Source organism: Mauremys reevesii, linkage group 1, assembly GCF_016161935.1.
Source record: "Mauremys reevesii isolate NIE-2019 linkage group 1, ASM1616193v1, whole genome shotgun sequence".
NCBI classification, from domain to species: Eukaryota; Metazoa; Chordata; order Testudines; family Geoemydidae; genus Mauremys; species Mauremys reevesii.
The window spans coordinates 354507898-354525456 of NC_052623.1; the positions used below are offsets into that span (position 1 = coordinate 354507898).

General features: G+C 51.6%; 1 protein-coding gene across 1 annotated transcript in view; it reads left to right on the forward strand.

Annotated features, from left to right (window-relative positions):
* The first annotated feature begins 11890 nt into the window (after window positions 1–11890).
* Window positions 11891–17559, forward strand: part of LOC120385073 (putative cation exchanger C521.04c) — a 30856-nt gene continuing 25187 nt past the window's right edge. Inside the window, exons 1-3 of the mRNA XM_039504221.1 lie at window positions 11891–12012; window positions 14662–14817; window positions 17182–17309. Coding sequence (XP_039360155.1) covers window positions 11958–12012; window positions 14662–14817; window positions 17182–17309 — 339 coding nt within the window. The 5' untranslated portion in view covers window positions 11891–11957. The remainder of the gene's footprint in view (window positions 12013–14661; window positions 14818–17181; window positions 17310–17559) is intronic.

The following is a 17559-nucleotide window of genomic DNA, read 5'->3' on the forward strand; positions in this document are numbered from 1 at the left end:
GTCTCACTAATCTATTAGAGTTCTTTGAAGGGGTCAACAAACGGACAAGGGGGATCCAGTGGACATAGTGTACTTAGCTTTCTAGAAAGCCTTTGACAAGGTCCCTCACCAAAGGCTCTTATGTAAATTAAGTTGTCATGGGATAAGAGGAAAGATCCTTTCATGGATTGAGAACCGGTTAAAAGACAGGGAACAAAGGGTAGGAATAAATGGTAAATTTTCAGAATGGAGAGGGGTAACTGGTGGTGTTCCCCAAGGGTCAGTCCTAGGACTAATCCTTTTCAACTTGTTAATAAATGATCTGAAGAAAGGGGTAAACAGTGAGGTGGCAAAGTTTGCAGATGATATTAAACTGCTCAAGATAATTAAGACCAAAGCAGACTGTGAAGAACTTCAAAAAGATCTCACAAAACTAAGTGATTGGGCAACAAAATGGCAAATGAAATTTAATGTGGATAAATGTAAAGTAATGCACATTGGGAAAAATAACCAACTATACATACAATATGATGGGGGCTAATTTAGCTACAACTAATCAGGAAAAAGATCTTGGCGTCATCGGGGATAGTTTATTGAAGACGTTCATGCAGTGTGCAGTGGCTGTCCAAAAAGCAAACAGGATGTTAGGAATCATTAAAAAGGGGATAGAGAATAAGATATATTGCCCTTTATATTTATATTGCCCTTATATAAATCGATGGTACACCCACATCTGGAATACTGTGTATGGATGTGGTCTCATCTCAAAAAAGATATACTGGCACTAGAAAAGGTTCAGAGAAGGGCAACTAAAATGATTAGGGGTTTGGAACGGGTCCCATATGAGGAGAGATTAAAGACGCTAGGACTTTTCAGCTTGGAAAAGAGGAGACTAAGGGGAGATATGATAGAGGTATATAAAATTATGAGTGGTGTGGAGAAAGTGAATAAGGAAAAGTTATTTACTTGTTGCCATAATATAAGAACTAGGGGCTACCATATGAAATTAATGGGCAGCAGGTTTAAAACAAATAAAAGGAAGTTCTTATTCACACAGTGCACAGTCAATTTGTGGAACTCCTTGCCTGAGGAGGTTGTGAAGGCTAGGACTATAACAGGGTTTAAAAGAGAACTGGATAAATTCATGGTGGTTAAGTCCATTAATGGCTATTAGCCAGAATGAATAAGGAATGGTGTCCCTAGCCTCTGTTTGTCAGAGGGTGGTGATGGATGGCAGGCGAGAGATCACTTGATCATTGCCTGTTAGGTTCACTCCCTCTGGGGCACCTGGCATTGGCCATTGTCGGCAGACAAGATACTGGGCTGGATGGATGTTTGGTCTGACCCAGTACGGCCATTCTTATGTCCTGTCAAAGACTTTCTGAAAATCCAAGTACACTATATCCACTGGATCAGCCTTGTCCACATATTTGTTGACCCCCTCAAAGAATTCTAATGGATTGGTGAAGTATGATTTCCCTTTACAAAAGCAGTGTTGACTCTTCCAACATATTGTGTTCATCTTTGTGTCTGATAATTCTGTTCTTGACTATAATGTCAACCAGTTTGCCTAGTACTGAAATTATGCTTGCCAGGGTTGCCTCTGGAGCCTTTCTTAAAAAATCGGTGTTACATTAGCTAGCCTCCAATCATGTGATACAGATGCTGATTTAAGCAATAATTTACATACCACAGTTAAGCCTTGTCTACGCTACAGAGTTTCGTCAACAAAACAGTGGAGGAAAGGTTCCTGGGCGCAGAGCTGCTTTGTTCCTTCCCCCAGTGTAGGAAACTTTCCCAAGTCAATTGGCAATCACGTGTGCAGGGACTAAAGTGGCATACAGATGATCAGGGTAGGGACCCGGTCTGAAGCCGCACCCATCTAGGAGATGACCTCTTTCATCCTTATCTACCCTCAGGAGTGAGATATCAGCTATAATGACCCCCGCCTGTTGAAAATGGTGGCAGAATTTACAATTTTGTCCTTAGCTGCCTGTAGCAATCCCCTTAAAAAAACACCTTGACCCATCTTGAGGCATCCCCAGGCTGAGCTCACCATGTTTAGGGCGTTGGCCGAGCTCTGTGCTTGCCACGTGCCATTGAGAAACTGATTCATAAAAAGAGGTGTTTCTTACTATGCTGTGAGTGCACTAACAATCATGTTTGTTTGTTCTTTCTTGTGCTACTGGAGATGTGGCCTTCAGGGAAACCCCTTACACATTGTTGAAGCACCTCCACCAGATAAGGAAGCGACTGAGGAGGAGCAAAGAGGACATGTTTTGACAGGTGCTACAATCCTTGGAGGACAATGAACAAGAACTCAGGGTATGGAGAGAGACTTTAAAAAGACAAATATAAAATAGGACAGAAAGGAGAGCTAGGAGTCAGTTTTAATAGGCCAGGAGTGGATGATAAAAGTAATGGAAGACCAAATGGAGATGTTGAAGTCCCTGATTACAATGGAGGCTGAATTCATGTGTGCTTACCTCCTCCCCCCTCGCAGCCAATACCGAACTGCTTGCCATGCTCTCCCCAAACTCCTCCCACACATTCCTTCTAGCCTCCCGGCCTGTCTTATTACTTCATTCACTCCATCCCTTTGGACAGTTTCCAAAATGATAGCTGGACTTACACAAAGCTATGAGAGCCTTCCCTGCCCTTCACTATTATCTCCCTTCCCCTCAAGCATTTAGTGTGTGTTGTTATTTTGTATTTAAGAAAAACATACTCTCTGAAAGAATCTTTGTCTCCTACACCTGGTGGTTGCTGCTTAAATTAATATATAGTGGCAACTGGATCATTTGCAGACTACAGATCACTGTCAGGAATAATTAAAATTGTCGTGCAAGGCAGCAAGTTAACAAAGCATGGCAGAGAGCTGTATGACTGGTGTTCATTGTCAAAATGGAGCCACAAGGCCTCCCTGATTCAAATAGTCCCATCCCCTTTTGCCCTTCTAAGAGCCCTGGTAACTGGCTTCTCAAAATCAGCTGCCAGGCAATCTGCCTCTGTGTTTCAGGCTGGGGGAAACTTTTCACCCTTAGCCTCACAAATATTGCAGAGCGCATGTTTAGGTCTAACCTGCCATAAAGGCAGCCACCAGCACGCTTTTAATCTGCCAAATACACGTTCTATGGTCATTTTGCACCTGCTCAGCCTATTGTTGAAGCGTTACTTGCTACTGTCTAGGTTTCCTGGATAAGGTTTCAGGAGCCATGGGAATAAGGGGTAGGCTGGGTCTCCCAGGATCGCTATGTGCATTTCAACATCTCCCATTGGCATTTTCTGGTCTGGAAAGAAAGTCCCTACTTGCAACTTTCTGTACAGGCCAGTGTTCCTGAAGATGCGTGTGTCGTGCACCTTCCCTGACCACCTCACGTTGATGTCAGTGAAATGCTCACGGTGATCAACAAGTGCCTGCAATACCATAGAGAAGTACCCCTTTCTTTTTAGGTACTCGGTTGCAACACGGTCCAGGGCCAAAATAGGGATATGCATGCCATTTGTGCCCCACTGCAGTTAGGGAATCCCATTGCCGCAAAACCATCCACTGTTTCATGGACATTTCCAAGAGTCACAGTCCTTCGTGGCAGGATGTGATTAATGGCCCTGCACCCTTGCATTAACGCAGCCCCAGTAGTGGACTTTCACGACTGCAAACTGATTTGTGACTGATCACTAGCAGTCTGGAGTTGCCAGCTTCCACCCAGCAATCACCACGTGCTTCTCCACTGAGAGGGCAGCTCTCATTTTGGTGTCCTTCTGCCACAGTGATGTGGCGAGCTCCACACACAGTCCCAGGAAGGTGGCTTTCCGCATCTGAAAATTCTGCAGCCACTGATCGTCATCCCAGGACTGCATAACAATGCAATCCAACCACTCGGTGCTTGTTTCCCAAGCCCCAAAGCGACAGTTCACTGTGTGCAACTGCTCCATGAATGCCAAAAGTAATCTGGTGGTGTTTCTTTCCGTGGCATGCAGCAGGTCAGGCAACTCTGATTCCTGTTCATATTGGGTGCTCATGATATGCTGCATGACCAGCTGCAATGTGTTTATAACAGTGACACAACAGTAGAGAGCAATGCAGGAGCCCATCCTTTCAGACAAAGAGGGCAGACACACAGTGAATGGACCGTTGAAAAATGCCACCAAACAGTCAGAAACCTATGGAACGAAGGGACAGAAAAAATGGCATCATGGGACACTGAGCCCGCACCCATGATGCACTGCAATACACGTCACCTTCTCACACCTTCTAGCTGCAGTAGGTGGCGAGTTGCACAATGGGATAGCTACCCACAGGGCACTGCTCTCACTGTCAGTGCTAGAGCACCAACTGTGGACATGCTCCGCTGGTAGAAGGAACGTTGTGTGAACATGCACAAGTGATGCTCTTTGATCGGCGTAGCTCGCATTGACAAAACTCAGTAGTGTAGACAAGGCCCTAATTGCTTTTTTCAAATTCTTTTCTGCCTGCCTAATTATACTTTTACACTGGACTTGCCAGAGTTTATGCTCCTTTCTATCTTCCTCAGCAGGATTTGACTTCCAGTTTTTAAAGGATGCCTTTTTGCCTCTAACTGCCTCTTTTCTCTGTTTAGCCATGGTGGCATTTTTTGGTCCTCCTATTTTTTTTTATTTGGGGTATACATTTAATTTGAGCATCTATTACAGTGTTTTTAAACTGTAACAGGTGTGGGTGCAAGCAGAGCACTGTCACATGCAGCTGCAAACGAGTCCTTCATACACAAATGCCCAGTGTTTTGTACACAGGTGTGACTCAGTCCTTTGCAAGAAGAGAGTTGGGTGGCTGCTAATAATCCATCTGTTTTTACTCCAAACATAGGCTTCCTTTTAAGGATGCAGGGCTGGCTGTGTTTTTCACCAGCCGGTTTCTTGTACTACAATTAGAACAGCTTGAGAGTACACAAACACCTGTGTTCATAGTGCATTTCAACCACTAACTTTTTTCAAATAGCTTTCTACTGCTAACCTGCCACTTCATCTCTTTAGCAGTGATTTTCACACATAGTCTCATTTTAGGATTACAACTGGAGAGCGGTCTTTATGGAGCTTTAAAATACTTGACTGGGACTTGACTCCTCCTTCTTTAATGTCCTATGCTGAGGATTAGTCATTTTCCCCCAGGTGAAGTAACTGATTTCCTTACCTGAGTCTTGCACTAGTCTCATGAACGTTTAGGCCATGTCTACACTAGCAAACCACTGTAAGATCGCTCGTGTAGCCTCTCCATGCTGACTGCGGGGAGCTCTCTCAGGCTACGTCTACACTACCCGCCGTATCGGCGGGTAGCGATCGATTTTTCAGGGATCGATATATCGCGTCTCATCTAGACGCGATATATCAATCCCCGAACGCGCTTCTATCGATTCCGGAACTCCACCGCCACGAACGGCGGTGGCGGCGTCGATATGGAGAGCCCCGGACATCGATCCCGCGCCGTGAGGACGGGTAAGTTATCGATATAAGATACTTCGACTTCAGCTACGTTATTCACGTAGCTGAAGTTGCGTATCTTATATCGATTTTTCCCCTTAGTGTAGACCAGCCCTCACTGACATCAGAAAACCAGATCAACCTGTCTCAATGAGCAGCGGTAGCTATGTTGGCGGGAGAAGCTATTTTGGTGGTAGTCCGCACAGTGGCTTTTTTTCACACCTCTGAGCGACTAAGTTTTGCTGATATAAGTGGTAGTGTAGATCTGGAGTTTTAGGCCATGTCTATCAACTTCCCTAATTATCATGCTGGAAAAACTAATAACTTGTTCCTCGCAAGCAAGTGGAAATGTAGGGGGTTTGCAGGACTGACTTTTCGTTTATTGACTTTATGTGCGACGATCTTGAATAATTTGCTGCATCCATGTGTATTTCCTGGGTACACCTGGAACTGTCTCATCAACAAAACGCGCGGAATGTCACCTACAGTGGAGGCAGCAGAAGCTACGGGGAGCACCTATAATCTAATTTGAATGAACTCACATGAACTAGCTGTGGGCAATAGTAGCATACATCATTTGATGGCTGCCTTAGCGGTGATCTGAACATTGCCAATGGGATGGAATAGCTACCCTCATCTTCCCTCTCTTAACATCTGATTCCGTGCTCCATCTTGTCCTGTTTAAGAATAAAAACATGGTAGGCACTAATTAAAATGCAGTTTGCATAGACAGCCATTTTTGTTGGCCAAGGGTATGTACTATTCTAGGCTTCTTAGAGCATTGTTAGTGACACGTGTAACATGGTCACCAAAAGTGCCTGCCATTAGGAGCAAGCCTCTTAGCTGATTGCATGAGTCACCTTTTGGAACCAGTTCTGCTTTCTTAAGAAAGAAGCTTGTGAATTTGGCAGGTTACCGGCTGCTCTAAAGTCTTACTAGCTCAGAGAGATTTAGCTGGGGCTGCAGACCCGCCTGTGGCTCTCAGAGAGTCCACAGGCCGAATTTATCCATTGACTTTAGGGGCATTATTACCAGCGAATTTGGCCCCATCAGTTTGATCAGAACTCTGATCATAGAGAGGGCTGCCAGCAGAAAGGATCCTTCAATGCAGAGGACTTCCTAGCAGTGTAGGTGAGCTCCCAACGGGTGTTGCAGAGAGCCACAAAATAATCGTGCACTGTCTTAGGCCTGCTACTGCTAACAACCAATGGAGTCGCTCTTTAGCTCAAGTGATAGGCACCTGTGTGTTTGGAACAGGAGCATCTGAGTCCTCTCCTTGCGGTCACTGCGACATTCCAGGTGGCCTAGTGTGCAAAATAAAGAACCGATCATGTCCTTGATGGCCATATGTTCATTAGAGTCCTGATGCCCCTCGCTAAAACCAATTGAGATAAGAACTTCCACTAAATAGACAAGATAACTTTGCCTCCATCACATTGATTGCTCTGCTGTCATGTTCTGCCCCTTTCTGTTATCCTTTCTCTTGTCTGTTCAGATTGTAAACTCTTCTGACTGTCTCATTGTGACTGGAAGGATGAATTCACACTGGAACTCGTACAGAGAAGGGCTACTAGGATGATCCGAGGAATGGAAAACCTGTCTTATGAAAAGAGATTCAAAGAGCTTGGCTTGTTTAGCCTAACCAGAAGAAGGCTGAGGGGAGATATGATTGCTGTCTGTAAATATATCAGAGGGATAAATACCAGGGAGGGAGAGGAATTATTTAAGCTCAGTACCAATGTGGACATAAGAACAAATGGATATAAACTGGACACTAGGAGGTTTAGACTTGAAATTAGACAAAGGTTTCTAACCATCAGAGAAGTGAAGTTCTGGAACAGCCTTCCAAGGGGAGCAGTGGGGGCAAAAGACACATCTGGCTTCAAGACTAAGCTTGATAAGTTTATGGAGGGGATGGTATGATGGGATAGCCTAATTTGGAGAATTAATTGATCTTTGACTATTAGCGATATATATGCGCAATGGCCTGTGATGGGACACTAGATAGGGTGGGATCTGAGTTACTGCAGATAATTCTTCCCTGGGTGCTGGCTGGTGAGTCTTACCCACATGCTCAGGGTTTAGCTGATCGCCATATTTGGGGTCGGGAAGGAATTTTCCTCCAGGGCAGATCGGCAGGGGCCCTGGGGGTTTTTCGCCTTCCTCTGCAATATGGACACAGGTCACTTGCTGGAGGATTCTCTGCCCCCTGAAGTCTTTACACCATGATTTGAGGACTTCAATAGCTCAGACATAGGTTAGGGGTTTATTACAGGAGTGGGTGGGTGAGATTCTGTGGCCTGCATTGTGCAGGTCAGACTAGATCAGGGGTAGGCAACCTATGGCACGTGTGCCGAAGGCGGCACGAGCTGATTTTCAGTGGCACTCACACTGCCCAGGTCCTGGCCAAGAGTCCAGGGGGCTCTGCATTTTTACTTAATTTTCAATGAGGCTTCTTAAACATTTTAAAAACCTTATTTACTTTTCATACATCAATAGTTTAGTTCTATATTATAGACTTATAGAAATGAGAACTTCTAAAAATGTTAAAATGTATGACCGGCATGCAAAACCTTAAATTAGAGTGAATAAATGAAGTCTCGGCACAGCACTTCTGAAAGGTTGCTGACCCCTGGATTAAATTATCATACTGGTCCCTTCTGACCTTAAGGTCTATGACTCTCTGACTGGGGTCCCGGGGGGGGGGGGGATGCTGAAATTGCTCAATCAGGGCAAACTGCAAAGAATGGGGCAGACAATCCCCAAAACTGGTGGTTATTCTGCTACTTAGATTTGCCAAACCAGCAACAAAACAGCTTCTACAACACCTTGCTGCTTACCCAGATGCCAAAACACAGTCCCCTTCAAGCAACCCAGCCTCGGGCTCCCACCCACCCAGACAGCCAAGTCAAATATAAGGATTACTGAAAATCATCATCATATAAAAAGTTCTACCAACCCCAAAGGATTAGACACATTACCCACCAAAGGAATGAGTATTTCAGATTTTACCCAAATAGATGCTTCCCAGTGGTGGTGTGGTGGGGTGTTAGCCCCTGCTCCTTCTCTTCCTGCCAGGCCAGAAACTGGAGCTGGCCAGGAGGAAGAGCCGCCCAGGAAGCCCAGGCTGCCCCAGTGACCCTCCACCTGCCCCGGGTGGCATGTCCTGTGGGGCAGAGGCACGGGCCGGCGGCTGTTCTTGGGCAGCCTGGTCTCCACCCAGGGCAGGTGGAGGGTCCAGGGCTCCCCACAGCATCCTGGGTGGCTCTGGCTTCCTGGCCTGGGCGGGGTGGTGTCAGGCAGTAAAGGAGGAGCAGGGAGCATGGCCACAGAGAGGGGTGGGGCCTATGGGCAAACCATGGGCTTGGGGAGCGGACCCCCCACTCCAGCCTGCCTCCTCTGCCCAAGGCCTTGCCCTTCCCACCCCCGCCGGGCTGCCTGAGCACCTCCAGCCCTAGAGCGTCGGGCAGGCAGTGCGGCCCCCTGCCCTGGAGCGCCACAGCCCCAGTCCCAACCCCCCAAGCAAAGGGCAGGCAACCGCAGCCAGCCCAAGTCCCGGCCAACCTAGCCTGCTTCCCAGAAGAGTAGCCGCCTGCCCGGGCTGGGACCCAGGGCCGCCCAGAGGGGGGGCAAGAGGGGCAATTTGCCCCGGGCCCCACATGGGGCCCCCACAAGAGTTTTTCGGGGCCCCTGGAGCGGGGTCCTTCACTCACTCCGGGGGGCCCAGAAAACTCTTGCGGGGCAGGGCCCAGGAGCTTCCTCCGCTCCCGGCGTTTGCTGGCGGGGGGTCCTTCCGCTCCAGGGAGGAAGGACCCCCCGCCCCGCCAGCGAATTACCGCCGAAGTGGGACCCGCCGCCGAAGTTCAGCTCGGTCTTTGGCGGTAATTCGGCGGTGGGGGGGCCCTTCCGTTCCGAGACCCGCCACCAAAGTGCCCCGAAGACCCGTGGTGGGGGCCCCCCCGCCGCTGAATTACCGCCGAAGACCGGGCTGCACTTCGGCGGCGGGTCCCGCTTCGGCGGTAATTCGGGGGCCGGGGCCGGCCCCCGCCGTGGGTCTTCGGGGCACTTCCGTGGCGGGTCCCGGAACGGAAGGGCCCCCCGCTGCCGAAGACCCCAGGCCCCTGGAATCCTCTGGGCGGCCCTGCTGGGGCCAAGGGGGAAGCGGCAAGCAGGAGGGGACCATGTGGGGCTGTTTGGGGAGGCACAGCATTCCCCAGCCTAGGATAGGTGCCGCCCATGCATGGGGCTCCTTCATGGGTCCCGCTTTGCTTTTGGAAAGGTGTCACTCCATTTCTAAACAAAATTAAGCCTGAGTCATGATCATGAGCAGGGCCGGCTTTATGAAGGGTGGGGCCCGATTTGAATACCGGCCCAGGGCTTCCATGGCACTTCGGTGGCGGGGGTCCGCTCCGCATCTTCCGCAGCACCAAAGGACCCCTGCCACCGAAATGCCGCCAAAGACCCGGAGCAGCCCCCGCCACCCCGCCGCTGGGTGAGTTAAAAAAAAAATTTAAAAGACTCCTAAGGCGAGGGAGTTGCAGCTCTGTGCACCCGGCGGGGGAGAGGGGGGGTGGGCTGCAGGGTAAATACACCCCTTGCAGCACCGTGCGCCTGGCGGGGGGGGCAGGGTAAATACACCCCTTGCAGCACCGTGCGCCCGGCGGGGGGGGCAGGGTAAATACACCCTTGCAGCTCCGTGCATGCAGCACCGTGCGCCCGGCGGGGGTGCAAAATACACCCTTGCAGCACCGTGCGCCCGGCGGGGGCAGGGTAAATACACCCCTTGCAGCACCGTGCGCCCGGCAGGGGGGGGTTCAGGGTACATAAACCCCTAGCAGCACCGTGCGCCTGGCGGGGGGGTTGCAAGGTAAATACACCCCTTGCAGCACCGTGCGCCCGGGGGCGGGGGGGGGTGTGCAAGGTAAATACACCCCTTGCAGCACCGTGCACCCGGCGGGGGGGCAGGGTAAATACACCCCTTGCAGCTCCGTGCACCCGGCGGGGGGGCAGGGTAAATACACCCCTTGCAGCACCGTGCCCGGCGGGGTGCAGGTAAATACACCCCTTGCAGCACCGTGCGCCTGGCGGGGTGCAAAATACACCCCTTGCAGCACCGTGCGCCCGGCGGGGTGGGTGCAGGTAAATACACCCTTGCAGCACCGTGCGGGCGGGAGGGTGCAAGGTAAATACACCCTTGCAGCACCGTGCACCTGACGGGGGCAGGGTAAATACACCCTTGCAGCACCGTGCGCCCGGCGGGGCGGGGGTGCAAATACACCCTTGCAGCACCGTGCGCCTGGCGGGGGGTGCAAGGTAAATACACCTTGCAGCACCGTGCGCCCGGCGGGGGCAGGGTAAATACACCCCTTGCAGCACCGTGCGGGGGGGTGCAGGGTAAATACACCCCTTGCAGCACCGTGTGCCCGGCGGGGGGGCAGGGTAAATACACCCCTTGCAGCACCGTGCGGGGGGGGCAGGGTAAATACACCCCTTGCAGCACCGTGCGCCCGGCGGGGGGTGCAGGGTAAATACACCCTTGCAGCACCGTGCGCCCGGCGGGGTGCAAGGTAAATACACCTTGCAGCACCGTGCACCCGACGGGGACAGGGTAAATACACCTTGCAGCTCCGTGCACCCGGCGGGGGCAGGGTAAATACACCTGCAGCACCGTGCGCCCGGCGGGGGTGCAGGTAAATACACCCCGAGCAGCACCGTGCGCCTGGCGGGGGGGGGGTGCAAGGTAAATACACCCCTTGCAGCACCGTGCGCCCGGCGGGGGGGCAGGGTAAATACACCTTGCAGCACCGTGCGCCCGGCGGGGGGGTGCAGGGTAAATACACCCCTTGCAGCACCGTGTGCCCGGCGGGGGGGCAGGGTAAATACACCCCTTGCAGCACCGTGCGGGGGGGGCAGGGTAAATACACCCCTTGCAGCACCGTGCGCCCGGCGGGGGGTGCAGGGTAAATACACCTTGCAGCACCGTGCGGGGGCAGGTAAATACACCTTGCAGCACCGTGCGCCCGGCGCGGGGGGGGCAGGGTAAATACACCCCTTGCAGCACCGTGCGGGGGGGGGCAGGGTAAATACACCCCTTGCAGCACCGTGCACCCGGAGGGGGGGCAGGGTAAATACACCCCTTGCAGCACCGTGCGCCCGGCGGGCGGGGTGGGGGGTGCAAGGTCCGTGCACCCCTTGCAGCTCTGTGCACCCGGCGGGGGGGTGCAGGGTAAATACACCCCTTGCAGCACCGTGCGGGGGGGGCAGGGTAAATACACCCCTTGCAGCACCGTGCGCCCGGCGGGGGGTGCAGGGTAAATACGCCCCTAGGACTCCGCACCCCGGCGGGCCGAGCTGGGCGCAGACATTCCCGCCCCCCCGGCTCATCCCGGGGATGGAGAAGGGGGGGGCGGTGCCAGGCGCATGCTCCGCGCTGGGCTTTAAATCCCCAGCTGCGGGCCCGGCTGCCGCACGTGCCGAGCCCCGCGGGAGCCGCTGCAGCTGCTATCGCCGCCCGCGCTGCCATGTCCGGCGAGTCGGAGCCCGGCCGCCGCCGGCGCTACACCCACGACACCTTCGGTGAGCGGCGGGGCCGGGGGCTGCCGGGCCGGGCCGGGCGGGGATGCGCCGGGGCGGGTGCCCGGTGCCAGCCGCGGGAGCTCCCGCAGGGCCCCTGGCTGCAGCCCGCGCTGGGGCGGGCCCGGCGGAGCGAGCCCCGGGCTCGCCGCGGTCAGGTGCAGCGAGTGAGGCTGCCCCGGACGGGGGGTCTGGCCCCGAGCTGGCCGCACCTGCTGCCTTGGGCTCTGCCCCGTGCCGAAGGCAGGGGAGCCGCCTCCTGTTCCCGACACCCCCCCCCCCCCCGGTGCGTGAAAACAGGGGTGCTGCAGGCCTGGCCAAGGGGCTCCGAGGCTTGGCTCCGGCGATGCCGCCCAGAACCTCTCCTGGGCAGAGCAAGGGGGAAAGCAGCTGGCTCTGGCTCTCCCCCTCCCCCCCCCGCAATTCTCTGGCTTGTTTCTATTCCCTGGCCAGCCTCTGTAATGTATCAATAAGTCACTGCGCCATAGAGAAGTTACTGATGCTGGATTCACTCAGGTCCCTAATCTACTGAGTGTCTGCGGCTTTACAGACCCTGACACTGAATAACAACCTCTGAAATCCAGTGAAAAGTTCTATGATGTGCCAATTCCCTGCAGCCTACTGGATGTGGCGTCCTGTTAGTGTAGGAGAACCATGAGCTGAGGCTGTTTGTGCACGGGGTGCAGACGCCTTCCTGGAATAGAAAACACTGGCTCGGTTAGTCCAAGTCTCTTGCTGTGTGTTTTGAGTGAAACCTGTTTGCTTCTGGTAGCGGTTTCCCCCCCCCCCCCCCCACCAGTGCTAGGTGCAAGGGCTGGGCCTAGTCCTGGAAAGCTCAGTCTGTGGCCTGTCCGCCCCAGCTTGGGTGTGCTGCTTGCTGTGAATCTAGTCTAAGCAGAACGGTGTCTGTGAGAGAAACTTAAATGTCCTCCAGTTTTAGACTTGAGGGTGAGTGCAGAAGTATTGCCAACCTAAACCAACCAACAGTCATGGCATTGGCTTAAGAATCCTGAGATTTAAAAAATATTTTGTAGTGATTCAATTACCTTCTGGTTCTCTCACCCCCCAGTCTCTAAAGTGCATATGCTCCACCTTTGCAAGGTTTTCTCTGCACCCGTAAGGACTAGAAACTTAAATGCAAGCTGATATTTTCATGCAATAGCATGATTCCAGCAGCTGGGTCTTTAAAGAAAAAAATCTAAAAATGGTGAGACTGTCAATAACATGGTGAGAGTTGGCAACGCTGGTAGAAAAATAAGCTTAGACTCCTAAAATTCTTTCAGTTCCATTATCTAACCCATTCACAAGTAAGCTTTAAATGTATGGCTTTATCTTGGAAGTGCCTCTTCTTTGTCTGGCTAAGCTGTGCTATTGTATTAGTGCCTGAAAGAATCGGTTATAAAGCATGAATAGCTCTGACTCAGAAGACCAGATGTATAGTCAGATTTTATTAGGCTGAAGACAGAGGCGCCAGTATGGTTTAGGGGGACGGGTCAGCGTGGCACAATCTAGTGCTAGGCGCTGCGAAGGCCGGTCACGCAATATTTCTGTGTGTAGAGGTATTCTGGGGACCCAGGGCAGGTTTAGACAATGCAAGCTTTGAGATCCCCTTTTCTGATACCTAAAGGTGGGATGCGTGCTGGAAACAAGCCTGATCTGCCCATTGACGCCCCTGGAAACTGCTTTTACCTAGCACTTTTCACCAACAAACGGGGTGGGGGAAGGGGAGGAGGATTGATCCCCTGAACATAAAGGGGAAAATGAAACGATTTGAAAGCAATACACTGTTGGAGGTGACCAATGGGTTAAACCAGCTCCAGGCTCTGTCTCTGAAACCCCAGGACCGTATCCCTCTAACTGGTGTAACCTTGATGGTATAATTGATTAGGTTGGTGAAGATCATGTGAAGCCACTTCCCAACCAGCCCTGTGAGCTGTGTTTTGTTATCCTGGCTGTCGTCTGACTCACACTGGGACTGTTTGTTGGGGGAGAGTGTAACTTTGCTGGAAATTTTGTGTTGCTTGATCTGTCCTCGCTCTGGTGGCAGCAAGAGTAGAATTTTCCTGGCCCGCCCTAGAACAGATCTATCTAGGGCAAACCTGCCAACGTCTGAAGCAAACCAAGGGGGTGGGGGTTATAACCTCTGTGGGGAGGGGTGGAAAGTGGGGGGGGGGGCCTTTCCTTGCCGAAAGGTAACCTTCTGATTACCCTTGTCTAGAGACAGCCAATCCACCATTGCCTCTAACCCCGGCAGGAAGCAAACATTCCATGCAACACAAATCCTGCCTCCCACTTCAGTTTTCCTCCTCACTGCATCTATTGGCCACTGTAAGTCCACAGAGCTGTAAAAATGGGGTGCCTTCCCCCAGGATGCCCTAAGCAAGATGAGTCAGACAGGATGCAGCACTGGAAAAAAGTCCTCAGGTGTTTGCTGTGCATGGAGGAGTTTCTCTATCGTCTCTTCTGCTTTTCGCTTTCTTCCCACTCCGTCCATGATTTCTCACCTTCAGCATTTCTCTCCCCACCCTGCCTGTTCCTAATAAATACCCTCTGCCATTCTGGCATCCATAACTGCTGCTCCCTCCTACAAGCACTGTGCCCCGATGGCGACTGGCTCCTTCGCTCACTCTACCTTTACTGTATCTGTTTCAGATTTCCCCAAGGAATTTGAGCACCGGGTCGACCCTCATCGGCGAGGGTCGCTGTGTGACCGGCACTGTGCTGCCATTAACAACACCCATGGAGACCTTGGGGACATGCATTCGGGATCCCATCAGCACAGCATTATGACCCCCAGGATACTGCCAGGTGAGCGGAGCTGAAAGGGTCGTCTGGAGTGGTGCTGGGGTTACTGCACAGAGTTGGCCTCTGGGGCAATGGGAAAGATGGTGCCTTTCTCCTTCAGTCCCTTTTGCGAGGAGAGGATGAGGTGGCTGATGCGCTGTAGCTGAGAAATGCACTCCAACTGAAACTGTGCAGATAGCCCAGGGAATGCAAGGGAGATTCCCAAGTGCAAAGGGGTCTGTCGGTGACCATCTTCTCCAGCTCTGGGGTCACACACCACAACCTTGTGGCACTCAGATCGCACCTTTGGTTGAAGGATCTAAGTGCCTGGCAGATACAAGTGGTGCCTGCCTCTCGGGGCATGAGGAGAGGCAGTCTGCCCTCTCTTAGACCAGCAGACCTGGGGCATAGAGTGACTTCCGAGTGGATGGGAGAGCTGGGCACAGAACCCAGGAGTCCTGGGCTCTAACTAATAAATGCTCATTATATGGGTGGATCCCCTGAAATCCTACTGTGGTAGATGGGTTATATTTGCATGGTGATGCTGAGTATAGCTTATTTGTAATAGCAAGAACTTCAGGTTTTCTAACATCAAAGATCTTGAAATAAAACTTCTTGTCACGTATTCCTCTACTGGCAGGTTAACCTAGCACCTACTGTGGGGAGGAGATTGGTCTCTGGTTGCAAAAACCCCCAGGGCTTAAATAGTGATTGTGAAGAGTGTGAGGCTGGGCCAGAGCAGACTTCAGACAAGGAGTGCTCTCATGACCTGCATCTAGCTAGATAGGAGGAATAACGCTCTCGCCAGGGGACTGATTGCAAATGCTGTAGGTGGAACATGGTGGCATTCCCTTGACTTCAGTGAACGACGGGGAGCAGCAACGAAAGGGTTAAACAGTTCTATGTCAAAAGCCGCTATTAGAGGCACAGTCTGTGCCAAGAACGCTCAGCTATGGCCGCTTGACCTCTCTTCCGCTATTCCTGTGCCCGTTCCGTGGGAATGCTGACCTCATTCGGGGGGTGTTTAGGGTATGCAATTAGCTAATAATACTACACCTTGGGTACAACCCCCGCAGTTCTCTCTTGGTAACTTCCCCTGTGGGGCATATTGAATTTGACAGATGCATCATCAGCTCTTTAGGTCTCTTGTCTGCTTGGTTTAGTCCTTTTTCCTTCTCTCTGGTCACAGCAACATCCCACAAAGTCCCCAGAGGGGGACTGGGCTGGGCTGTCTCTTCTCGTGCGCTCATGATGCTGGCTGGAAGGACTGGTTATGAATCGTTTCTGTTGCATGTTTTCCAAAGCACTTGTGACTGTTGAGAACGTGGCTGTGTTGAATGTTTGCCATGGGGGTCCTCAAACGTCACCATAGCAAGGAACTGCCTGTCCAAGAGAGAGGGCTCAGGTACCCCCTCTCCTGCTAGTTCCAGTGACAACTCTAGCAATTCACAGGAAAGTGTTTTATGGGATCAAATTGGGGGGCCTGGAAAATCTAAATCCAGGAATATTAAAGGAACAGGCACATGAAATTGCAGGGTTAGGGGCCTACCACAGGAGAGGATGGGTGAGTATCTGTGGCCTGTACTGAGCAGGTGAGACTAGATGATTATGATGCTCCTTTCCGGCCTTAAAGTCTATGAGGAATGGCTCTTTCAGCATCTCTTATCCAGTTTAGCTGCGGGAGCCAGCTCTCCACGCATCCCCAGCAAGCACTGTGGATTGTGTGATGTATAGCAGGCCACAGCGTGGGGAACCACTGGTTTGTTAGGGGTTTGAGAGGGTCCCATATGAGGAAAGATTAAAGAGGCTAGGACTCTTCAGTTTGAAAAAAGAGGAGAAAGGGGGGGGGATAGAGGGTATATAAAAAAATCAGATGTTGAGAGAAAAGTGATAGAGGAAAAAAATTTTACTTATGTTTGGAAGAACACTGTTGGGTGGCTTGAGTGTCCACCACACATGGTGCTGCTTCTACTCCCTGATTGGGTGGTAAACTTCTTAAACAGGTGGATAGAATACACTGTATTTGGTAGGATGCCTTTTTAGACTATCATGATGTTGTGCTGAGACGTGTGCGTTAGAATCACCCACCCAAATACCCATCAGCCATCTGCCCGGGGTGAATAACTAATAATTTGACCCTTCAAATAGCAGCAAGAATTGCTGGCACATTCTTCTTGCTGAGACTTGCAAATGTATTTTGTCTCCAGGTTTTGTGTCTGTACAGCATGTGGTAGGATGGGGTCCTGGCCATGGCTCCAAAGGTACTGTGGTAATACAAATAAATAATATTGTACCAGCTCTGAGCTCCCTACAGGACGGACATGCCTGATCTCTGCAGGATCCTTACAGGGCAGATCTTGAGCTTCTCCTCACTGATCTCTTGCACAGTGATCTCCACGCCGGCCTGCTGCCAGCACCTGTCTGACGAGGCGCAAATTTGTGACGGCTGCCTGGTGAAAACCACCATCACAGCAGAAAACGAGGTAGAAGCCAACAAACTCTCCAACAACTACAAGGTTTGTTCTGTGTTGTTTTTTCTTTTTCTTTTTTTTTCCCCCTGCGCCCCCTCCCTTGGGGTCATGCGTCGGTGACTGAAAGCCAGAATCTGAGTGCTGCAACCTCTCTGCTGGCACATATGCTCTCAAGCTAGGGTGCTTCAGAAAGTGCCTCTCTTCTCAGCTGTGGCTACTGGGCTCTTTCCTTCGCTCAGTGCAGCTGTTTGGATTCTCTACAGAAGTGTGGCCCCTGTGTCAGCTGCTTCTGTGA